This window comes from Bombina bombina, chromosome 6, assembly GCF_027579735.1.
Source record: "Bombina bombina isolate aBomBom1 chromosome 6, aBomBom1.pri, whole genome shotgun sequence".
Taxonomy (NCBI): domain Eukaryota; kingdom Metazoa; phylum Chordata; class Amphibia; order Anura; family Bombinatoridae; genus Bombina; species Bombina bombina.
In genome coordinates this window covers 924,680,805-924,702,989 of record NC_069504.1, presented here as the reverse complement: position 1 = coordinate 924,702,989, position 22,185 = coordinate 924,680,805, and the positions used below count along the sequence as shown (strand labels likewise).

Below are 22,185 nucleotides of genomic sequence, written 5' to 3'. Positions count from 1 at the left end.
CTTCCTGGCATCAGTATATACTGTATGTCAATACAATACAATGCAAACCAGCAAGAGCACATAAAATTGCTAATATCAGTGTCTTGATTTATTATCTTTTCAGGTTGCTGCTTTGAAATATCTACCTTCAGTTCTTCATGATGTGGAGACTGTATTTGATGCCAAACTACTTAGGTAACTAATAAATAAATCTCATTTATTGTTAATGTCATGGGACTCGCTTGTAAGAAGCACTTGCTAAATTGTGCACAGTTTCTCTTTTGCTGTACTTCTTTTGATTTATTGTGCTGAAAAAGAAAAAAAAGGTTAATTACTTGAACTTTTATTGATGATATTTAATTTGTATTAATTAATTAAAGATGTCCAAATGAATTAAATTAAATTTATTTTTGCTTGCAAGGTTACTAAGGCACGTTTAACTTCCAACATAATTTTATATATATACCTGTAATAAAATAAATTTTATATAAACTTTTGTCATAACTGCCATTGATCTTTGAAGAAATCTTGACCATTTTTAGCATCAAAATGTTTTCTCTTTCTTAGCAATCTTTGTACTTAAAGAAGAAAATGTGTAGCATGACTTTATTATTATTATTATTATTATTATTATTAATAATAATAATAATAATAATAATAATAATCAGTAACAAAGTGTAATTGTATTACAAATTAAAAAAATAGCCTTATGATATCACAGATATTTTGTAAAATGTACAGTTAATAAAATAATATCTAAAAAGTAAATCAACTAGTGGAATGCCTCAATGCATAAGGAAAAAAATCAGACTCTTTCTTAATACATTGGTGTCAAAACCAGAGCAGAAAGTCATAACTGCAACTGCTAAATGGCTTGCTTGTTGAACATTGTGCTATGCAAGCAAATATACTGTATCATGGCTTTTATAGTACTATGCCAGTCTCTCTAAGTGTTTTTCTTTTTAAGTTACTGTACAGTTTGGTTTGAGTTAAGGATAGACCAGCGCCTATTAAACAACTCTTTCTCGAAGACAGCTGTGATTTCTACAGTACTCTATTTATTCTATTACTCTGCTAAGTAGAAGATTAATATGTTTAAGGTTTTATGTTATTAATAAGATAATAGTTATATATTTATTTGTGCATCCTGTTTATCTGGGTTGATTATTATATATTACTGGGTTGATTTAAAATATGTCATCAATATTAAATAGACATGCTCACTAGATTATTTTCCCTCTGTATCTTTTCTTTGGAAAATAAAATAATTTAGTGAGGCTAATAGTATTGTATATGTCTTTATAGACATGTATAGATGTGGATATATGCAATTACTGTTCTGATTTTTTCCTGAACCCTTTTGCAGACCACTACCATCTGACTCCATATTTTACTTTTAAACCTACTCAACAGCTATTTAGAAACAATTTGTGTACTTTTACCATCTAATGCATTCATTGTTACATCTTGCCTAGCTTGGTGTGGGTGCACAATCGTTATGCTAATGCAGGCGTACTATAGATATGATAAAATATGACGTGCTATTAATATACTAACTCAGTTGCGCTATTTTATATGTTAGGTTTATTCAAATTAACTTAGGTTTATTCATATTTCTTTTACAAGATATGCCGAGTCCACGGGTTTCATCCTTACTTGTGGGATTTATCCTCCTGCTAACAGGAAGTGGCAAAGAACACCACAGCAGAGCTGTTATATAGCTCCTTCCCTAACTCCTCCCCCCAGTCATTCTCTTTGCCTATGCTAGTAATAGGAAGGGTAAAGTGATAGTGGTGACAAAATGATAGTTTTAATTTCTCCAATCAAGATATTTTTTATTTTAAATGGTACCGGTGAGTATTATTTTGATCAGGGAGGATATGGAAGAAGATTTCTCCCTGGAATTGATGATCTTAGCAGCAGTTACTAAGTTCAATTATGGTTCCCACTAATCTGAAGGTAATGATGGAAACTCTTCAGTGTGGGGATGGTCTCATGCAGTAAACTGCATTTGAGGTATGTGTCAGCCTATTTTTCTCTGGAGAAACTTGGTATATCAGAATTGGCTGTATTTGGTTCCTTATAAGGGGAACAGGGTAAGCAGTAGTCCTAAACCATAAAGGGAGTTACTGTCATACTGGGTGTTTTATTTCCTAAATCATTGCAGCACATTTCATAAGCAGCATATTAATGACACTGGGACTTTTATTTTCACATCAATGGGGCACACCGGAATTAGATCTGATGGCATCTCGACAGAATGCCAAACTTCCACGCTACGGGTCCAGGTCAAGGGATCCCCAGGCTGTACTCATAGATGCTCTAGCAGTACCTTGGTCGTTCAACCTGGCTTATGTGTTTCCACAATCTCCTCTCCTGCCACGTGTGATTGCAAGAATTAAACAGGAGAGAGCTTCTGTAATTCTAATAGTGCGTGCGTGGCCACGCAGGACTTGGTATGCGGATCTAATGGACATGTCGTCTCTGCCTTCGTGGAAACTGCCATTGAGACAGGACCTTCTCATTCAAGGTCCGTTCCAACATCCAAATCTAAATTCTCTGCAGCTGACTGCCTGGAGATTGAACGCTTGATCTTATCTTATCTTATCTTCTGTGAAAAGCACACTGGTCTAAAAGAGGCTGCTTCCGGGTGGTAAATCGCCATAGAACAAGCCACTGAGCTGTTGTTCGTTCCTGGTAGAGCGCTTCTCTCTTTGTATGCAAATTATTATGACCCTGGGGAAGTCTCCCTATGGGTGATGGGGGAAACCAGACGTGGACTCCTTGCCCAGTGTGCTTAGAGGAATGTGGCTGCACCTCACTGACGAGGCCCATAGGAGGCCGAAACGATCGTCTGGGGTTGTCATGTTCCTTGTTCAGAGGAGAATTGCCTGGTATTTCGGGGCTGGACTGACCTTACTTGGCGGGATCAGACTGATATACTTCAGGAAAGTTTTCTTCTGTGAAAAGCACACTGGTCTAAAAGAGGCTGCTTCCGGGTGGTAAATCGCCATAGAACAAGCCACTGAGCTGTTGTTCGTTCCTGGTAGAGCGCTTCTCTCTTTGTATGCAAATTATTATGACCCTGGGGAAGTCTCCCTATGGGTGATGGGGGAAACCAGACGTGGACTCCTTGCCCAGTGTGCTTAGAGGAATGTGGCTGCACCTCACTGACGAGGCCCATAGGAGGCCGAAACGATCGTCTGGGGTTGTCATGTTCCTTGTTCAGAGGAGAATTGCCTGGTATTTCGGGGCTGGACTGACCTTACTTGGAGGGATCAGACTGATATACTTCAGGAAAGTTTTCTTCTGTGAAAAGCACACTGGTCTAAAAGAGGCTGCTTCCGGGTGGTAAATCGCCATAGAACAAGCCACTGAGCTGTTGTTCGTTCCTGGTAGAGCGCTTCTCTCTTTGTATGCAAATTATTATGACCCTGGGGAAGTCTCCCTATGGGTGATGGGGGAAACCAGACGTGGACTCCTTGCCCAGTGTGCTTAGAGGAATGTGGCTGCACCTCACTGACGAGGCCCATAGGAGGCCGAAACGATCGTCTGGGGTTGTCATGTTCCTTGTTCAGAGGAGAATTGCCTGGTATTTCGGGGCTGGACTGACCTTACTTGGCGGGATCAGACTGATATACTTCAGGAAAGTTTTCTTCTGTGAAAAGCACACTGGTCTAAAAGAGGCTGCTTCCGGGTGGTAAATCGCCATAGAACAAGCCACTGAGCTGTTGTTCGTTCCTGGTAGAGCGCTTCTCTCTTTGTATGCAAATTATTATGACCCTGGGGAAGTCTCCCTATGGGTGATGGGGGAAACCAGACGTGGACTCCTTGCCCAGTGTGCTTAGAGGAATGTGGCTGCACCTCACTGACGAGGCCCATAGGAGGCCGAAACGATCATCTGGGGTTGTCATGTTCCTTGTTCAGAGGAGAATTGCCTGGTATTTCGGGGCTGGACTGACCTTACTTGGCGGGATCAGACTGATATACTTCAGGAAAGTTTTCTTCTGTGAAAAGCACACTGGTCTAAAAGAGGCTGCTTCCGGGTGGTAAATCGCCATAGAACAAGCCACTGAGCTGTTGTTCGTTCCTGGTAGAGCGCTTCTCTCTTTGTATGCAAATTATTATGACCCTAGGGAAGTCTCCCTATGGGTGATGGGGGAAACCAGACGTGGACTCCTTGCCCAGTGTGCTTAGAGGAATGTGGCTGCACCTCACTGACGAGGCCCATAGGAGGCCGAAACGATCGTCTGGGGTTGTCATGTTCCTTGTTCAGAGGAGAATTGCCTGGTATTTCGGGGCTGGACTGACCTTACTTGGCGGGATCAGACTGATATACTTCAGGAAAGTTTTCTTCTGTGAAAAGCACACTGGTCTAAAAGAGGCTGCTTCCGGGTGGTAAATCGCCATAGAACAAGCCACTGAGCTGTTGTTCGTTCCTGGTAGAGCGCTTCTCTCTTTGTATGCAAATTATTATGACCCTGGGGAAGTCTCCCTATGGGTGATGGGGGAAACCAGACGTGGACTCCTTGCCCAGTGTGCTTAGAGGAATGTGGCTGCACCTCACTGACGAGGCCCATAGGAGGCCGAAACGATCGTCTGGGGTTGTCATGTTCCTTGTTCAGAGGAGAATTGCCTGGTATTTCGGGGCTGGACTGCCCTTACTTGGCGGGATCAGACTGATATACTTCAGGAAAGTTTTCTTCTGTGAAAAGCACACTGGTCTAAAAGAGGCTGCTTCCGGGTGGTAAATCGCCATAGAACAAGCCACTGAGCTGTTGTTCGTTCCTGGTAGAGCGCTTCTCTCTTTGTATGCAAATTATTATGACCCTGGGGAAGTCTCCCTATGGGTGATGGGGGAAACCAGACGTGGACTCCTTGCCCAGTGTGCTTAGAGGAATGTGGCTGCACCTCACTGACGAGGCCCATAGGAGGCCGAAACGATCATCTGGGGTTGTCATGTTCCTTGTTCAGAGGAGAATTGCCTGGTATTTCGGGGCTGGACTGACCTTACTTGGCGGGATCAGACTGATATACTTCAGGAAAGTTTTCTTCTGTGAAAAGCACACTGGTCTAAAAGAGGCTGCTTCCGGGTGGTAAATCGCCATAGAACAAGCCACTGAGCTGTTGTTCGTTCCTGGTAGAGCGCTTCTCTCTTTGTATGCAAATTATTATGACCCTGGGGAAGTCTCCCTATGGGTGATGGGGGAAACCAGACGTGGACTCCTTGCCCAGTGTGCTTAGAGGAATGTGGCTGCACCTCACTGACGAGGCCCATAGGAGGCCGAAACGATCGTCTGGGGTTGTCATGTTCCTTGTTCAGAGGAGAATTGCCTGGTATTTCGGGGGTTGGACTGACCTTACTTGGCGGGATCAGCCTGATATACTTCAGGAAAGTTTTCTTCTGTGAAAAGCACACTGGTCTAAAAGAGGCTGCTTCCGGGTGGTAAATCGCCATAGAACAAGCCACTGAGCTGTTGTTCGTTCCTGGTAGAGCGCTTCTCTCTTTGTATGCAAATTATTATGACCCTGGGGAAGTCTCCCTATGGGTGATGGGGGAAACCAGACGTGGACTCCTTGCCCAGTGTGCTTAGAGGAATGTGGCTGCACCTCACTGACGAGGCCCATAGGAGGCCGAAACGATCGTCTTGGGTTGTCATGTTCCTTGTTCAGAGGAGAATTGCCTGGTATTTCGGGGCTGGACTGACCTTACTTGGCGGGATCAGACTGATATACTTCAGGAAAGTTTTCTTCTGTGAAAAGCACACTGGTCTAAAAGAGGCTGCTTCCGGGTGGTAAATCGCCATAGAACAAGCCACTGAGCTGTTGTTCGTTCCTGGTAGAGCGCTTCTCTCTTTGTATGCAAATTATTATGACCCTGGGGAAGTCTCCCTATGGGTGATGGGGGAAACCAGACGTGGACTCCTTGCCCAGTGTGCTTAGAGGAATGTGGCTGCACCTCACTGACGAGGCCCATAGGAGGCCGAAACGATCGTCTGGGGTTGTTATGTTCCTTGTTCAGAGGAGAATTGCCTGGTATTTCGGGGCTGGACTGACCTTACTTGGCGGGATCAGACTGATATACTTCAGGAAAGTTTTCTTCTGTGAAAAGCACACTGGTCTAAAAGAGGCTGCTTCCGGGTGGTAAATCGCCATAGAACAAGCCACTGAGCTGTTGTTCGTTCCTGGTAGAGCGCTTCTCTCTTTGTATGCAAATTATTATGACCCTGGGGAAGTCTCCCTATGGGTGATGGGGGAAACCAGACGTGGACTCCTTGCCCAGTGTGCTTAGAGGAATGTGGCTGCACCTCACTGACGAGGCCCATAGGAGGCCGAAACGATCGTCTGGGGTTGTCATGTTCCTTGTTCAGAGGAGAATTGCCTGGTATTTCGGGGCTGGACTGACCTTACTTGGCGGGATCAGACTGATATACTTCAGGAAAGTTTTCTTCTGTGAAAAGCACACTGGTCTAAAAGAGGCTGCTTCCGGGTGGTAAATCGCCATAGAACAAGCCACTGAGCTGTTGTTCGTTCCTGGTAGAGCGCTTCTCTCTTTGTATGCAAATTATTATGACCCTGGGGAAGTCTCCCTATGGGTGATGGGGGAAACCAGACGTGGACTCCTTGCCCAGTGTGCTTAGAGGAATGTGGCTGCACCTCACTGACGAGGCCCATAGGAGGCCGAAACGATCGTCTGGGGTTGTCATGTTCCTTGTTCAGAGGAGAATTGCCTGGTATTTCGGGGCTGGACTGACCTTACTTGGCGGGATCAGACTGATATACTTCAGGAAAGTTTTCTTCTGTGAAAAGCACACTGGTCTAAAAGAGGCTGCTTCCGGGTGGTAAATCGCCATAGAACAAGCCACTGAGCTGTTGTTCGTTCCTGGTAGAGCGCTTCTCTCTTTGTATGCAAATTATTATGACCCTGGGGAAGTCTCCCTATGGGTGATGGGGGAAACCAGACGTGGACTCCTTGCCCAGTGTGCTTAGAGGAATGTGGCTGCACCTCACTGACGAGGCCCATAGGAGGCCGAAACGATCGTCTGGGGTTGTCATGTTCCTTGTTCAGAGGAGAATTGCCTGGTATTTCGGGGCTGGACTGACCTTACTTGGCGGGATCAGACTGATATACTTCAGGAAAGTTTTCTTCTGTGAAAAGCACACTGGTCTAAAAGAGGCTGCTTCCGGGTGGTAAATCGCCATAGAACAAGCCACTGAGCTGTTGTTCGTTCCTGGTAGAGCGCTTCTCTCTTTGTATGCAAATTATTATGACCCTGGGGAAGTCTCCCTATGGGTGATGGGGGAAACCAGACGTGGACTCCTTGCCCAGTGTGCTTAGAGGAATGTGGCTGCACCTCACTGACGAGGCCCATAGGAGGCCGAAACGATCGTCTGGGGTTGTCATGTTCCTTGTTCAGAGGAGAATTGCCTGGTATTTCGGGGCTGGACTGACCTTACTTGGCGGGATCAGACTGATATACTTCAGGAAAGTTTTCTTCTGTGAAAAGCACACTGGTCTAAAAGAGGCTGCTTCCGGGTGGTAAATCGCCATAGAACAAGCCACTGAGCTGTTGTTCGTTCCTGGTAGAGCGCTTCTCTCTTTGTATGCAAATTATTATGACCCTGGGGAAGTCTCCCTATGGGTGATGGGGGAAACCAGACGTGGACTCCTTGCCCAGTGTGCTTAGAGGAATGTGGCTGCACCTCACTGACGAGGCCCATAGGAGGCCGAAACGATTGTCTGGGGTTGTCATGTTCCTTGTTCAGAGGAGAATTGCCTGGTATTTCGGGGCTGGACTGACCTTACTTGGCGGGATCAGACTGATATACTTCAGGAAAGTTTTCTTCTGTGAAAAGCACACTGGTCTAAAAGAGGCTGCTTCCGGGTGGTAAATCGCCATAGAACAAGCCACTGAGCTGTTGTTCGTTCCTGGTAGAGCGCTTCTCTCTTTGTATCAATATTAAATAGACATGCTCACTAGATTATTTTCCCTCTGTATCTTTTCTTTGGAAAATAAAATAATTTAGTGAGGCTAATAGTATTGTATATGTCTTTATAGACATGTATAGATGTGGATATATGCAATTACTGTTCTGATTTTTTCCTGAACCCTTTTGCAGACCACTACCATCTGACTCCATATTTTACTTTTAAACCTACTCAACAGCTATTTAGAAACAATTTGTGTACTTTTACCATCTAATGCATTCATTGTTACATCTTGCCTAGCTTGGTGTGGGTGCACAATCGTTATGCTAATGCAGGCGTACTATAGATATGATAAAATATGACGTGCTATTAATATACTAACTCAGTTGCGCTATTTTATATGTTAGGTTTATTCAAATTAACTTAGGTTTATTCATATTTCTTTTACAAGATATGCCGAGTCCACGGGTTTCATCCTTACTTGTGGGATTTATCCTCCTGCTAACAGGAAGTGGCAAAGAGCACCACAGCAGAGCTGTTACATAGCTCCTTCCTTAACTCCTCCCCCCAGTCATTCTCTTTGCCTATGCTAGTAATCGGAAGGATAAAGTGATAGTGGTGACAAAATGATAGTTTTAATTTCTCCAATCAAGATATTTTTTATTTTAAATGGTACGGGTGAGTATTATTTTGATCAGGGAGGATATGGAAGAAGATTTCTCCCTGGAATTGATGATCTTAGCAGCAGTTACTAAGTTCAATTATGGTTCCCACTAATCTGAAGGTAATGATGGAAACTCTTCAGTGTGGGGATGGTCTCATGCAGTAAACTGCATTTGAGGTATGTGTCAGCCTATTTTTCTCTGGAGAAACTTGGTATATCAGAATTGGCTGTATTTGGTTCCTTATAAGGGGAACAGGGTAAGCAGTAGTCCTAAACCATAAAGGGAGTTACTGTCATACTGGGTGTTTTATTTCCTAAATCATTGCAGCACATTTCATAAGCAGCATAATAATGACACTGGGACTTTTATTTTCACATCAATGGGGCACACCGGAATTAGATCTGATGGCATCTCGACAGAATGCCAAACTTCCACGCTACGGGTCCAGGTCAAGGGATCCCCAGGCTGTACTCATAGATGCTCTAGCAGTACCTTGGTCGTTCAACCTGGCTTATGTGTTTCCACAATCTCCTCTCCTGCCACGTGTGATTGCAAGAATTAAACAGGAGAGAGCTTCTGTAATTCTAATAGTGCCTGCGTGGCCACGCAGGACTTGGTATGCGGATCTAATGGACATGTCGTCTCTGCCTTCGTGGAAACTGCCATTGAGACAGGACCTTCTCATTCAAGGTCCGTTCCAACATCCAAATCTAAATTCTCTGCAGCTGACTGCCTGGAGATTGAACGCTTGATCTTATCTAAGCGGGGATTCTCGGTCATTGATACTCTGATTCAGGCTCGCAAGCCTGTCACTAGAAAGATTTACCATAAGATATGGCATAAATGTCTTCATTGGTGTGAATCCAAGGGTTACTCATGGAGTAAGATTAGGATTCCTAGGATCTTGTCCTTTCTCCAAGAAGGATTGGAGAAAGGATTATCTGCTAGTTCTTTAAAAGGACAAAATTCTGCTTTGTCAATTTTATTACACAAGCGTCTGGCAGATTCAGTCTTTTTGTCAGGCTTTAATCAGAATCAAGCCTGTGTTTAAACTGAATTTAGTTCTTAATGTTCTTCAAGGGGTTCCGTTTGAACCCATGCATTCCATAGATATTAAGCTGTTATCTTGGAAGGTTTTATTTTTAGTTGCTATCTCTTGTGCTCTAAGAGTTTCTGAGCTTTCTGCTTTACAATGTGATTCGCCTTATCTTGTATTCCACTCTGATAAGGTGGTTTTGCGTACTAAACCTGGATTCCTTCCTAAGGTTGTTTCAAATATTAATCAGGAAATTGTTGTCCTTCCTTGTGTCCTAATCCTTCTTCTAAGAAGGAACATTTATTACATAACTTGGACGTGGTCCGTGCTTTGAAGTTTTACTTACAAGCGACCAAGAATTTCAGACAAACATCCTCTCTTTTTGTTGTTTATTCTGGAAAGCGTAGAGGTCAAAAAGCTATCTCTCTCTCTTTTTGGCTGAAAAGCATCATCCACCTGGCATATGAGACTGCTGGACAGCAGCCTCCTGAAAAAATGACGGCTCATTCTACTAGAGCTGTGGCTTCCACATGGGCTTTCAAAAACGATGCTTCTGTTGAACAGATTTGTAAATCTGCGACTTGGTCCTCCCTTCATACTTTTTCCAAATTTTACAAATTTGATACTTTTGCTTCTTCTGAGGCTATTTTTGGGAGATAGGTTCTTCAAGCAGTGGTGCCTTCCATTTAGGTTCCTGTCTTGTCCCTCCCTTTCATCCGTGTCCTAAAGCTTTGGTATTGGTATCCCACAAGTAAGGATGAAACCCGTGGACTTGGCATATCTTGTAAAAGAAAAGGAAATTTATGCTTACCTGATAAATTGATTTCTTTTACGATATGCCGAGTCCATGGCCCACCCTGTCATTTTAAGACAGGTTTTATTTTATTTTTTAAAACTTCAGTCACCGCTGCACCTTTTAGCTTTTCCTTTCTCTTCCTATACCTTCGGTTGAATGACTAGGGGGAGGAGTTAGGGGAGTAGCTATGTAACAGCTCTGCTGTGGTGCTCTTTGCCACTTCCTGTTAGCAGGAGGATAAATCCCACAAGTAAGGATGAAACCCGTGGACTCGGCATATCGTAAAAGAAATCAATTTATCAGGTAAGCATAAATTTCCTTTTTTCGGTAAATCTCACTTAAATTGCTGCATTCAAAAATATTCTATTAAAATAGTATTTCTTTTTAATGACACAATGAGTCCATGGATCATCTTAATTACTAATGGGATATTCACCTCCTGGTCAGCAGGAGGCGGCAAAGAACACAACAGCAAAGCTGTTAAATAGCTCCTCCATACCCTTCCACCCCAGTCATTCTCTTTGCCTACGTTAGTGATGGGAAGTGGTAAAGTGAGGTGTTAGAAAAAGATTCTTCAATAAAGAGTTTATTATTTTTAAAGTAGTACAAGATTGTGCTGCTTTGTTCTAGGGTGTAGCCATAGTCCATATCAGTCTCTTCAGTAGAACAGTGGTGGCTTTAGAGCAATGGGAACTTGTGAGACATAATTCTTACTGCGCCTCCCATGTATTTCATGCTGCCCTACTTATGAAAGTCTGAGGGAGAAATTCTCAGTACTTTTTATTTCCACAGGCCAATGTGAGGGAGAGGACCTCGCAAGCCAGTTGAGCTGCCTTACTGCCGGGCAGATTTCTAAGGTAAGTGCTAACTTTTATTTTCTGGGGTATGCACACAGAAATTTTTTTGGCACTTTAATATATACAAAAAGGTGGACACAAGATGATATCCATAGGAGAGGATAAGTCATAGGGCAGTTACTGCAGGCACTGGGGATGTGGAGAAGTGGCTCTTATGTTTGTTTGGTGTGACAGGTTAGCAACTCCCAACGACTTTATTTTAATTCAACAGCAGACCGGGAGGTTTAGTTTTGCTGCGCAGCTAGCTTTGTTATGGATGATTGGCAATTTCCTGCTCCCTACTGCTTATTCTGTATTACTAGCTGACCGGGAGGTTTATTCTTATTGCGCAGCTAGCCTTGTTATGTTTATTCATAATTTCATACTCCTAACGGCTCATTTTGCACTATATAGCCACTGGGAGGTTTGACTTTTGAATCCGCCATGCTGTTTATTCTCCTGACGGCTCTATTTCTGAAACAGAGTTTTAGCCGCCCGGGAGATTTTCCTTGTTACATCCACGATGGGCAGAGCTATGCTACGCGACATTGATTGCGCATATTTTTTGCCCATAGCCCTAAGCACGATGTAACGGAGAGTGATAGTGGGCCTCCTCTGCTGCGTTTTGTCACGCAGCAGAGAGACTTCACATCCGTGTTTTAAAGTTATCTTTAAAGAGTCCGGATGGTTACTATTTGTTCTCTCCCATCAGTTGACAGACAAACACCTCAGCAGGGCTTAGCTGAGGTCTGTGGATTTTCGCTTATGGGTTAAAGCATTATTGGTTGTTAAAATAATGTAGTTTATTTTTCATTTAAAGACACAGTATCATCCAAATTTAGTTTACAAGATTGTGAATACAGTTGGTCCATGAGGTCCAAGACATCGCTTCCCTCTCATACTAGGCGGTCCAGGATGCATTGTCAGCTTTTCCCATGCTGCAGGGAAAGCGCACGAGGAAAACTAAACATTCAGTAAGCGGGGTTTCTGTCAGTTGTTGCTATCTCAGAGGTCCTCTCCCAAAAGCCTGAGGATATTTCGATAGTATATGAGAATAAATTCTCAGATTCTGACGGTATAATTCCTCCTGCTGATACTGAAGTAGTATCTTTCAGGTTTAAGCTAGACCTCAGTCTATTACTTAAGGAGGTTTTTAGCTTCTCTGGAACGACATCATGGTCATTCTTATTCTTATGTTGTACCAGATTGAGTTTCTTAGATCATTACTAAAGAGAGAATGGGTATCCCTTTTTCCTTAATTTCCTATTTTGAAGGAGAGGTTTCCCTTAGCAGATTCCTCAAGGAGTGTCGGCAGATGGTACACAAGGTGGAATAATTTCCACGCTGGCCAGGAGACCTATTTCTGTAGAGGATAGTTGTTCCCTTAAGGAGTCCATGAATATAGTGGGGTTGCTCAGAATGGCAACCTAGGTTTTATATGGCTGCCTTATGCGGCAGCATAATGACTCATGCGCTGCCTGGTTCTATTTGGACAGACACTCCCCTCAAGGAAATCCAGAATAAGAATTTATTTCTATTAGTGACTTCCCGTCAAGTATTAAGTGGGAAGCTAAGATTTCAGGCTTACCATATTGGCTTGAAAATCTTAATGGTTAAGATCTTGATTTGAGAATGCGTCATCTAAGACTAGTCTTTGGCGATTCCTTTTTCTTCTTGGGCCTGGGTTGATGGAGATACTCTAATGTTACAGGAGTTGAGGGTCTTCCCTCTCTCTAGTTAAGTTTTATTTTTCGTTCCTTTCAAAAATTCGAGGGAATTTTTCTATTCTTCCTATGAGCAGGAGGGTAGTTTCAGTTCTCAGGATTATCTGTAGAACAGATAAGAAGGAGAGGGTTCTTAAAGGTCTAAGAGACCTCTCCAACATGGGACTGATAGTCCCTGTTCCCATACAGGAACAGGGTCTGAGATTTTATTCCAATCTGTTTGTGGTTTCCAAAAAAGAGGGAACCTTCATTAAAATTTTAGATCTCAGGAGTCTAAACAAATTCCTCAGAGTATCGTCCTTCTAGATGGAAACTATTCGTTCCATTCTCCTTTGATCCAAGAGGGTCAATGTATTACAATAGTGGTTTTAAAAGATACCAACCTGCATGTTCCCATTCTCTGGGATCATCACAAGTTCCTAAGGTTTGTCTTACTAGACAAACACTTCCAATTGGTGACTCTTCCCTGTGGTCTTATCACAGCTTCCAGAATTTTCTCAAAGGTTCTGGGATCTCGGTTGGCGGTGCTTTGGTTACAAGGCTTTGCAGTGGCGCGCTCACTGGACAACTTCCTAGTCCAGGCGCCATATCTACAACAAGCAAGATCCCACACGGAAATGTTGTTATCCTTCCTGCCATCACACGGATGGAAGGTAAATTTGGAAAAGAGTCCCCTAGTCCTAAATACAAGGATAAGCTTTTTGGGAACCATAACAGATGCCCTATCAATGAAGACTTTTCTGACAGAAGTCACAAAATCAAAGATTTTGATACTTGTATAGCCCTTCAGCCCACTCCTCAGCCTTCAGTGGCTCAGTGCATGGAGGTAATCGAGCTGATGGTAGCGGCAATGGACATCATCCCATTTGCTCGTTTTCATCTCACTGCAGTTAGACATGTTCAGGCATTGGAACGGAGATCATGCGGATTTGTCTCCTTGAATACTTCTGAAGCAGGAGACAAGGGATCTTCTTTAATGGTGGTTGTTTCAGGGTATTTTCTCCCAGGGAACCTGCTTTCGCAGACCATCTTGGGTGATTGTTACAACAGACGTCAGCCTTCTAGGGTGGGGAACAGTCTGGGGCTCCCTAAAAGTGTAGACTCAGTCAGAGTCTGTTCTTCCTATAAACCTCTGGAGTTGAGAGCGATCTTCAATGCTCTTCTGGCCTGACCCCAGTTGGCCTCGGTCCAGTTTATCTGGTTCCAGTCGGACAACATAATTTCAGTAGCCTACATCACTCGTCAAGGAGGAATGAGGAGTTCCCTAGCGATGACAGAGGTATCCAAAATAATTCAGTGGGCGGAGGCCCATTCTGGCTGCCTGCCGACAATCCACATCACAGGGGTGGACAAAATGCCAAGCTACTGAGATATGTATCGAGGTCCAGGGATGCTCTGACGGTTCCTTGGACCTTCAGTATAGCATACCTATTTCCTCTATTTGCTCTCCTCTTCGGGTCACTGCTCGAAGCAAGCAGGAGAGGGCATCTGTGATCCTCATTGCACCGGCTTGGCCCCGCAGGATTTGGTATGCAGATCTGGTGGACATGTCATCTCTGCAAAAATTTATCATTAGATATGGTGTAAATATCTCTATTGGTGTGAATACAAGAGCTACTCATGGAGTAGAGTTAGGATTCCTAGAATTTGTCCTTTCTCCAAGAAGGTTTGGAGAAAGGTTTATCGGCATGTTCCCTAATGGGTCAAATCTCTGCCTTATCTATTATGTTACACAAACAAATGGCAGATGTTCCAGATGTACAATCATTTTGTCAGGCCTTGGTCAGGATCAGGCCTGTGTTTAAACCAGTTACTCCTCCATGGAGTCTAAATTTAGTTCTCAAAGTTCTTCAAGGGGCTCCGTTTGAGCCTATGCATTCCTTAGATATTAAGTTGTTATCTTGGAAAGTGTTGTTTCTTGATGATATTTCTTCTGCTTGTAGAGAGTCAGAACTCTCTGCATTGCAGTACGAGTCTCAGTACCTTATTTTCCATTCAGATAAGGTAGTTTTACATACTAAATTAGGATTTCTTCCTAAGGTTGTTTCTGATCAGAATATTAATCAGGAGATTGTTGTTCCTTCCTTGTGTCCTAATCCTACTTCTCAGAAGGAACGACTTTTGCACAATTTGGATGTGCTCCGTGCTTTAAAGTTTTACCTGCAGGTGACTAAGGATTTTCGCAAGTCTTCTGCTTTGTTTGTGGTTTTCTCAGGAAAACGTAAGGGATAGAAAGCTACTTCTCTTTCTTTCTGGCTGAAGAGTATCATACATTTTGCATATGAGACTGCTGGATAGCAGCCTCCAGAGAGAGTTACGGCTCATTCCACTAGGGCCGTGGCTTCCTCATGGGCATTCAAGAATGAAGCTTCTGTGGAACAGATTTGCAAGGCTGCAACTTGGTCCTCTCTTCACACTTTTTCAAGGTTCTATAAATTTGACACTTTTGCTTTGGCTGAGGCCGCTTTTGGGAGAAAGGTTCTTCAAGCAGTGGTGCCTTCCATTTAGGTTCCCTGTCTTGTCCCTCCCTTATCATCTGTGTACTCTAGCTTGGGTATTGAATCCCATTAGTAATTAAGATGATCCGTGGACTCATCATGTCATTAAAAAGAAGAGACAATTTATGCTTACCTGATAAATGTATTTCTTTTTTGACACGATGAGTCCACGGCCCGCCCTGTTTTTGAAAGACAGGTTGTTGGTTACTATAAACTTCAGACACCTCTGCACCTTGGTTTTTCCTTTCTCTCCTTAACTTCGGTCGAATGGCTGCGTTAAAACACAAACGCAAAACTTGTAATCTACCTGAATGAAAACTAGGAAAAAGGAAATTTTGATAAAAGTAAATTGAGAAAATTGTACACTGTGTATGAATCATGAAAGTTTTAATGTCCAGGTCTCTTTAAAATAATAACACATTTTAATCTTTAGCTTTATTTTTTATTATGTTCTGTAAAAAATGTTAAAGCTTTACTAATGCCATATTACAGATCACCTTTTTATAAAAAGTATACGCTACCTGAATACATAATTTTAATATCCTATGTTGACATAAATTATACTGTCTTTGATGTTTACCCATATAATTATAGCTACAGACTTGATTACTTTGGTTGCATTTGAGATTCCATATGCTGTTATATAATGATAATATTATTTTTACATAAAAAAAAATATATAAAAAACTAACAGCTAGATTACAAGTTGTGCGTTCGTGTTTTAACGCTGAAAAAATGGCCATTTCAGTGTTAAAACAGCACCGCAGCCATTACAAGTCTTATCAGAGCTATACCGCAAGCCTTTTAGCTTGTAACACAACGTCAGCCCCGCACACATAGTCATGGGACTTCCATAGCGCTGCCATTATGAGTTTTGCGGTGAGGCTAAAAAGCTTGCGTTACAGCCTATACCGACAAGATCCGTTTGGTAATCTAAAAGTAGTAGTTATGAGTTTTACGTAACAAAACTGTTACATAAAACTCATAACTAAACTGCTACAAAGTAAACTAACATCCATAAACTACCTATTAACCCCTAAACCGAGGCCCTCCCGCATCGCAAATACTATAATAAAGTTATTGACCCCTAATCTGCCGCTCCCGACATTGCCACCACTAATAAAATGTATTAACCCATATTCCTCCCCTCCCCGACATCGTCACCACTATAATAAAGTTTTTAACCACTATACCACTGCCCTCCCGCATCACAAAAACTATTTAAATATTATTAACCCCTAATCTACTGTCCGCCCACATCACCCCCACTATAATAAAGTTATTAAACCCTACACCGCCACCACTATAATAAACCTATTAACCACTAAACCGCAAGCCCCCCACAAAGAACTATACTAAATTAAAATATTAACCCCTAAATTGAAAGCCCCCACATCTCAATAAACTAATTTAAACTAGTAACCCCTAAACCTAACGCCCCCTAGCTTTATATTAAAATTGCAATTTCCCTATCTTAAAGGATTCCAAAACTTTTGTTTTTTTTCCACCAACTTACCATCAATATCATATGTAACATGTTTACATAGCCTCAAATACCTATTTGTAGTCTGAAACGAAGTTTCTAAACATGAGAAATATTCATTTTAATATTCGTCTATTGCGTCATATCAGCCAACCCTCAAATATGGGAGGCGCACGATACAACAAACGTAACAATAGTAATTTCAATAATTACATCTCATTAACTTGCGATGTTGTCACTGTTCGCATGCACATATTGATTTGATAAGCGGCTCTGCATGTTTTCTTTCAGTGACGTTTGCTAAAATCACGCATGCGCATATCGGCGATAATCCGCCATGTTGATAACTTGGGTTATCAGTCTCAAATGGAGGATTAGAAGTTATAGCTGGCGGTGGGTTCGGAATTCTATTAAATTTCGGGTGATGATTTCTCAGAAAGGGTAAACATATGAAGCGCAATGATATTTACAAAAAGTATGTATTTATATTGATCTGGCTAATGGAGGTAACTTTTCTGATGGGTTTAGTGTCCCTGTCAAATTAAAAAAATTAAGTTTAAACTAACAATTAAACTAATATAACTATTAAACTAACATTAAACTAATTACCAATTAAATTAAACTAAAATCCTAACACTACTATAAAAATTGCAAACTATCTAATTACAAAAAATAAAAAAGACTAAATTGCAAAAAATAACAAACGAAATTATCAAAAATAAAAAAGAATTACACCTAATCCAATAGCCCTTAAAAGGGCCTTCTGTAGGGCATTGACCTAAGTTAAACAGCTCTTTTACCTGTAAAAAAAATACAAAGACCCCCCCAACAGTAAAACCCACCACCCAACTAACCCCCCAAAATAAAAAACCTAACTCTAACAAAAACCTAAGCTAGCCATTGCCCTGAAAAGGGAATTTCTATGGGCATTACCCTTAAAAGGGCATTTAGCTCTTTTACGAAAAGCCCAACCCCTAAATTAAAAAAAAAAACACCTAAAAAAAACCTTTAAAAAAACGATTACTAACCCCCGAAGATCCACTTACAGTTTTTAAAAGTCCCGCTTGAACGATCTTCATCCAGGCGGTGAAGTCCTCATCCAGGTGGCGAGAAGTCTTCATCCAGGCGGCCTCTTCTTCCATCCTTAAGACATCCGGCGAGGAGCATCCTCTTCATACGGTCGCCGCCGTACACTGAATCTTCAATGCAAGGTACGTGATTCAAGATGGCGTCCCTTGCATTCCTATTGGCTGTTTTTTTTTGTTTTTTTTTTCATTTTAGCATTTTATTTCGGTCATTGCTTTTTTTTTTTTTTACTTTTTAAAAGAACTTTATTTTGATTAGATAGACATACAAAATGTAGGTGAAATGTGAACCTCATACATCAAGGTGGATACAATACAATGCTATGTCACATATATCCATAAATAGAGAACACTATAAAAAAGGCGTAAGGCTGGTTCTGTACATTCACTTAGAAGTTTGAAAACACCTTTTCAACATGCCGTATGTCTTAATTGATCCCCATTTTCAGACTATGTGGACCACTCTTGGGTCCATGACAGATAAACATAAACATTAATTGGTATGTATAAAATGGTGTGGGGGGGGGAACTGGGAAATGTGAACCTCATACATCAAAGTTGATACAATACAATGCTATATCACATATATCCATAAATAGATAATACTGTAATTAAGGCGTGAGGCTAGTTCTGTACATTCACTTAGAAGCTTGAAAACACCTTTACAATGTGCCATATGTCTTAATAGATCCCCATTTTCAAACTATGCGGACCACTCTTGGATCCATAACAAATGAACATAAACATTAATGGGTATATATAAAATGGTGGGGGGAGGGAAAACTGTGGAGTAAGGGAGGCAAGCCGTTAATTCACAACTGTTGCAATGTAGTGATATATGTAGGGCATTCAAGTTATTACTCTAAATTGGGCTTATAGTTGCTAGAACTAAATCAATTATATGTGGGACCTAAAATTTGTTATAGGAGGGGTGTAAATTATGGGAAGTGTATGATTTAAGCTTGTGCGGTTATATATAAATGCTGTCCTAAGTATATAAACCATGTCTTTACTCCAGATACACAGCTCAATTCTTAGTACACAGAAAAGAGAGCATAATTAACCTGTTAGTGCATGGAATGAGGTATTGCTCTATAATGCGCTCATTAGCCTATTACTGCTCCTTTGGGGGAGAGACAAATATAGCAACATGAACAATAACTTCAACTATATACTCAGCCCTGAGCTGGTATAGTCTGTCCACTTATAATGTATTTCAGCAATCAGATGTCCTCAAATAGCCGGTCTAGGCGTCCTGTTTGTATGTTTAAGTTCTTACTGCAGTTATTGTGAACTCCCAGGTCTGTGGAGGGGATACGAACGATTAGGCATCTGCAGTCTCTATTAAACTATGAAAAAATCCCCAGATAATCGCTAACATGCAGTCTCTGCCAGCGGACGCCAACTGCTATAGATTGTCTGAAAAGGGGCCTCTACACATTACCCCTTACCTGATCTCGGCAGACGACTTGCACTATGCAGGCACCGTGTTAGTCCACCTGGGTCAAAAAACTGTCTCCGTTTTTCGCTCTCACCCGGTGTGGTCAATGCGTGAACGACATTCTGACCGGTTATGCTCCCCAGCATCTCTAGTATTTTCCGAGGAGATGATCCTCTAGGAGGCCTCCATAGGGCTAGTGCTGCAGTATTCCCCAGGAATAAGGTTGTGGTGCCTTGTCGGGTCTTGTCTTCTTCCCTGTGAGTTGCTATGCACCCTTCCTGTAGCTGATATCGTAATGCTCTTAGTTGTAGAGGCCACTCGGACTGAGTCTCAAAGCCCCCACGTAGGTCTGCTCCTTTAGCGGGTTGGGATAAGAGTGGTTCAGGGTAGTAGGTCTTATAATCATACTCCTCTCTGTTGCTGTCTAAGAGGATTTTTTGTGCTGTCGACATATCGTCCTGAGGCTGTTGCGCCATGACAGCAGTGCTCTGTGTAACGGATGTGTCGGTTGAGCTTGCCGGTACATGCTGAATCGAAAGTCATATGGAGCTTTTTCAATTAGCCTCTGTATGAGCTGTTCCAGTTTTATAAAATGCTCGTCGTATTGCAGTGAGCAGTTTTCACTCGCCATGATCGGGTGGTCAAGTAACCCCAAGATATTTCTATAATAGGCAGATTTTTGTGGTTTCGTGACCTGCTCTCCGCTTACTAGGGTGGGTGAAGAAATTGCAGTAAGCCAGTTCAGAATGGCAGCACTGTAGCCCCGTTTCTTCTCGGGGGGGGGGGGGGAGGTGTATGCCTAGGAGTGAGCTGCCGCTCTAGGCCTCAATTTTCCGATCTGAGTCCCCAGATTCATATTCACAAGCAAGAATTGAAGTGTCGGTCCACGACTCATGCAGTCATGGAATCTTTGTAAAATAGATGTATGATCTTGCTGTAAAAATGTAATAATCGGCGGATTATGATACAATCAGCCAGAGCCTGCAGAAAATGCGTCCTGTCTCAGACACAACACGGACACGCCCCTCCTATTGGCTGTTTTGATTTTGGAAATTAAAATTAGCCAATCGGATGAGAGCTACTGAAATCCTATTGGCTGTTGAAATCAGCCAATAGGATGACATCTACTGAAATTCTATTGGCTGATTTAAGGGCTATTGGTAGTTTATTCTTGATTAGGTTTTTTTTTTTTTTAAATGGGTATTAGAATAGGAATATTTTTTATTATTTTTGATAATTTGTTTGTTATTTTGTGTAATGTATTTTCCATCTAAAGAGGAGGAGAGTCCACGGCTTCATTCCTTACTATTGGGAATTAAGAACCTGGCCACCAGGAGGAGGCAAAGACACCCCAGCCAAAGGTTTAAATACCTCCCCCACTTCCCTAATCCCCCAGTCATTGTTTGCCTTTCATCACAGGAGGATGGCAGAGAAGTGCCGGAGTTTCGGAGTAGTCTCTTATGGAGGGTAGTACTCTTCGATTTGGGACCGGAGTTTTAAGTAGTCCTGTCAGCCTCTCAGTGAGAACCTGGGCGAAAGTTAGAGTCCGGAGATGCAGGGAGAGTCTTTCTGCGAAACCATCCCGACTCATATTAACAGCTCCACAAGCAATCAGCATTGACGAGTTTCGCTGCCTGCTCTCTACACTCAAGTCCATGTCAGGAGCGAGGCTACTAACCTGTCACACTTGAAGGGCCATGTTCCTGTTCCATGGTGTAGATTCTGGTAAGATTGTTTCATTTTTTATTAATAGTGATAACATAGAATACAGGGTCACAGTTTGGCGCCTTTTTATCTTTACCCAATCAAGGGTTAATATTCCTGGAAAGGGGATTATTGAACAGGGGGGTTTATACATGATATTGTTTATTGTGTCATTGCTGCATTATGTACGAGATGGGGCTCTGGCAATGTGTGGAACTTTCAGGTTACTTGCGGAAATCTTGTGCTGCCATTTTTGGTGCGTTTTTCCCTAGTGCAGAGGCGGTCTTGCCAGGCACTCCATGTGACTGGGTGTGCCTATCTCTCCTTCTCTGTTGATCTGTGGCGCAGGAGACGTAGCGGTTTCTGTAGTCCAGGTCCTAGGAGGTGGTGAGTGCCCCAGCCATTGGTGGTATAAAGGTGCTTTTTGTAAATAAAGGTAGTCTGAATAAGAGCGCAAGCTATGGAGGACTCTGACACGTTAGAGGGCTCTCCATCTTTAACAAAGTCTCATTCCTGTGTTTATTGTGAGGAGGTTCTGGTAGATCAGCCTGCTCAACTATGTTCAAAATGCCTTGATAAAGTTACAACATCTAAATGTAAATGTATGTATAGTACTACTGAGCCGTCCACCTCTGAGGGTTCTTCGTCCCGTGAGGTATGTTCCCTACATTAATCTCCAATTGCACATGCAGCACCCCAGGGTCCAACCGTTACTCCTTTGGGAGAGATTCATTGGCCATCAAACTTTGTAGACCAACTGGAACCGGCAGTTTCGAAAGTGATCCATGCCTTACCATGTTCTGCTAAGCGCAAGTGTAGGGTGTATCATGGCGGCCCAGCCCAGGGTTTGTCTACACCGATGGAAGATCCAGAGGCTCTATAAGATGACAAGGCCCACTCCTACTCTTCGGAGGAGGCACATTCTGGGGCGGAGTCCATGTCATCTAAACCTCCGGCTGCGGAGGAGCCTGGTTATATGTTTAGGATGGAGATTTTGTGCTTTCTGCT

General features: G+C 42.4%; 1 protein-coding gene across 1 annotated transcript in view; it reads left to right on the top strand.

Moving 5' to 3' along the window:
- The window catches only part of DOCK2 (dedicator of cytokinesis 2), a 1,640,323-nt gene that overhangs the window by 583,753 nt on the left and 1,034,385 nt on the right, over positions 1 to 22,185 (top strand). Inside the window, 1 exon segment of the mRNA XM_053718563.1 lies at positions 104 to 174. Within this exon segment, the coding sequence (XP_053574538.1) occupies positions 104 to 174 (71 nt within the window).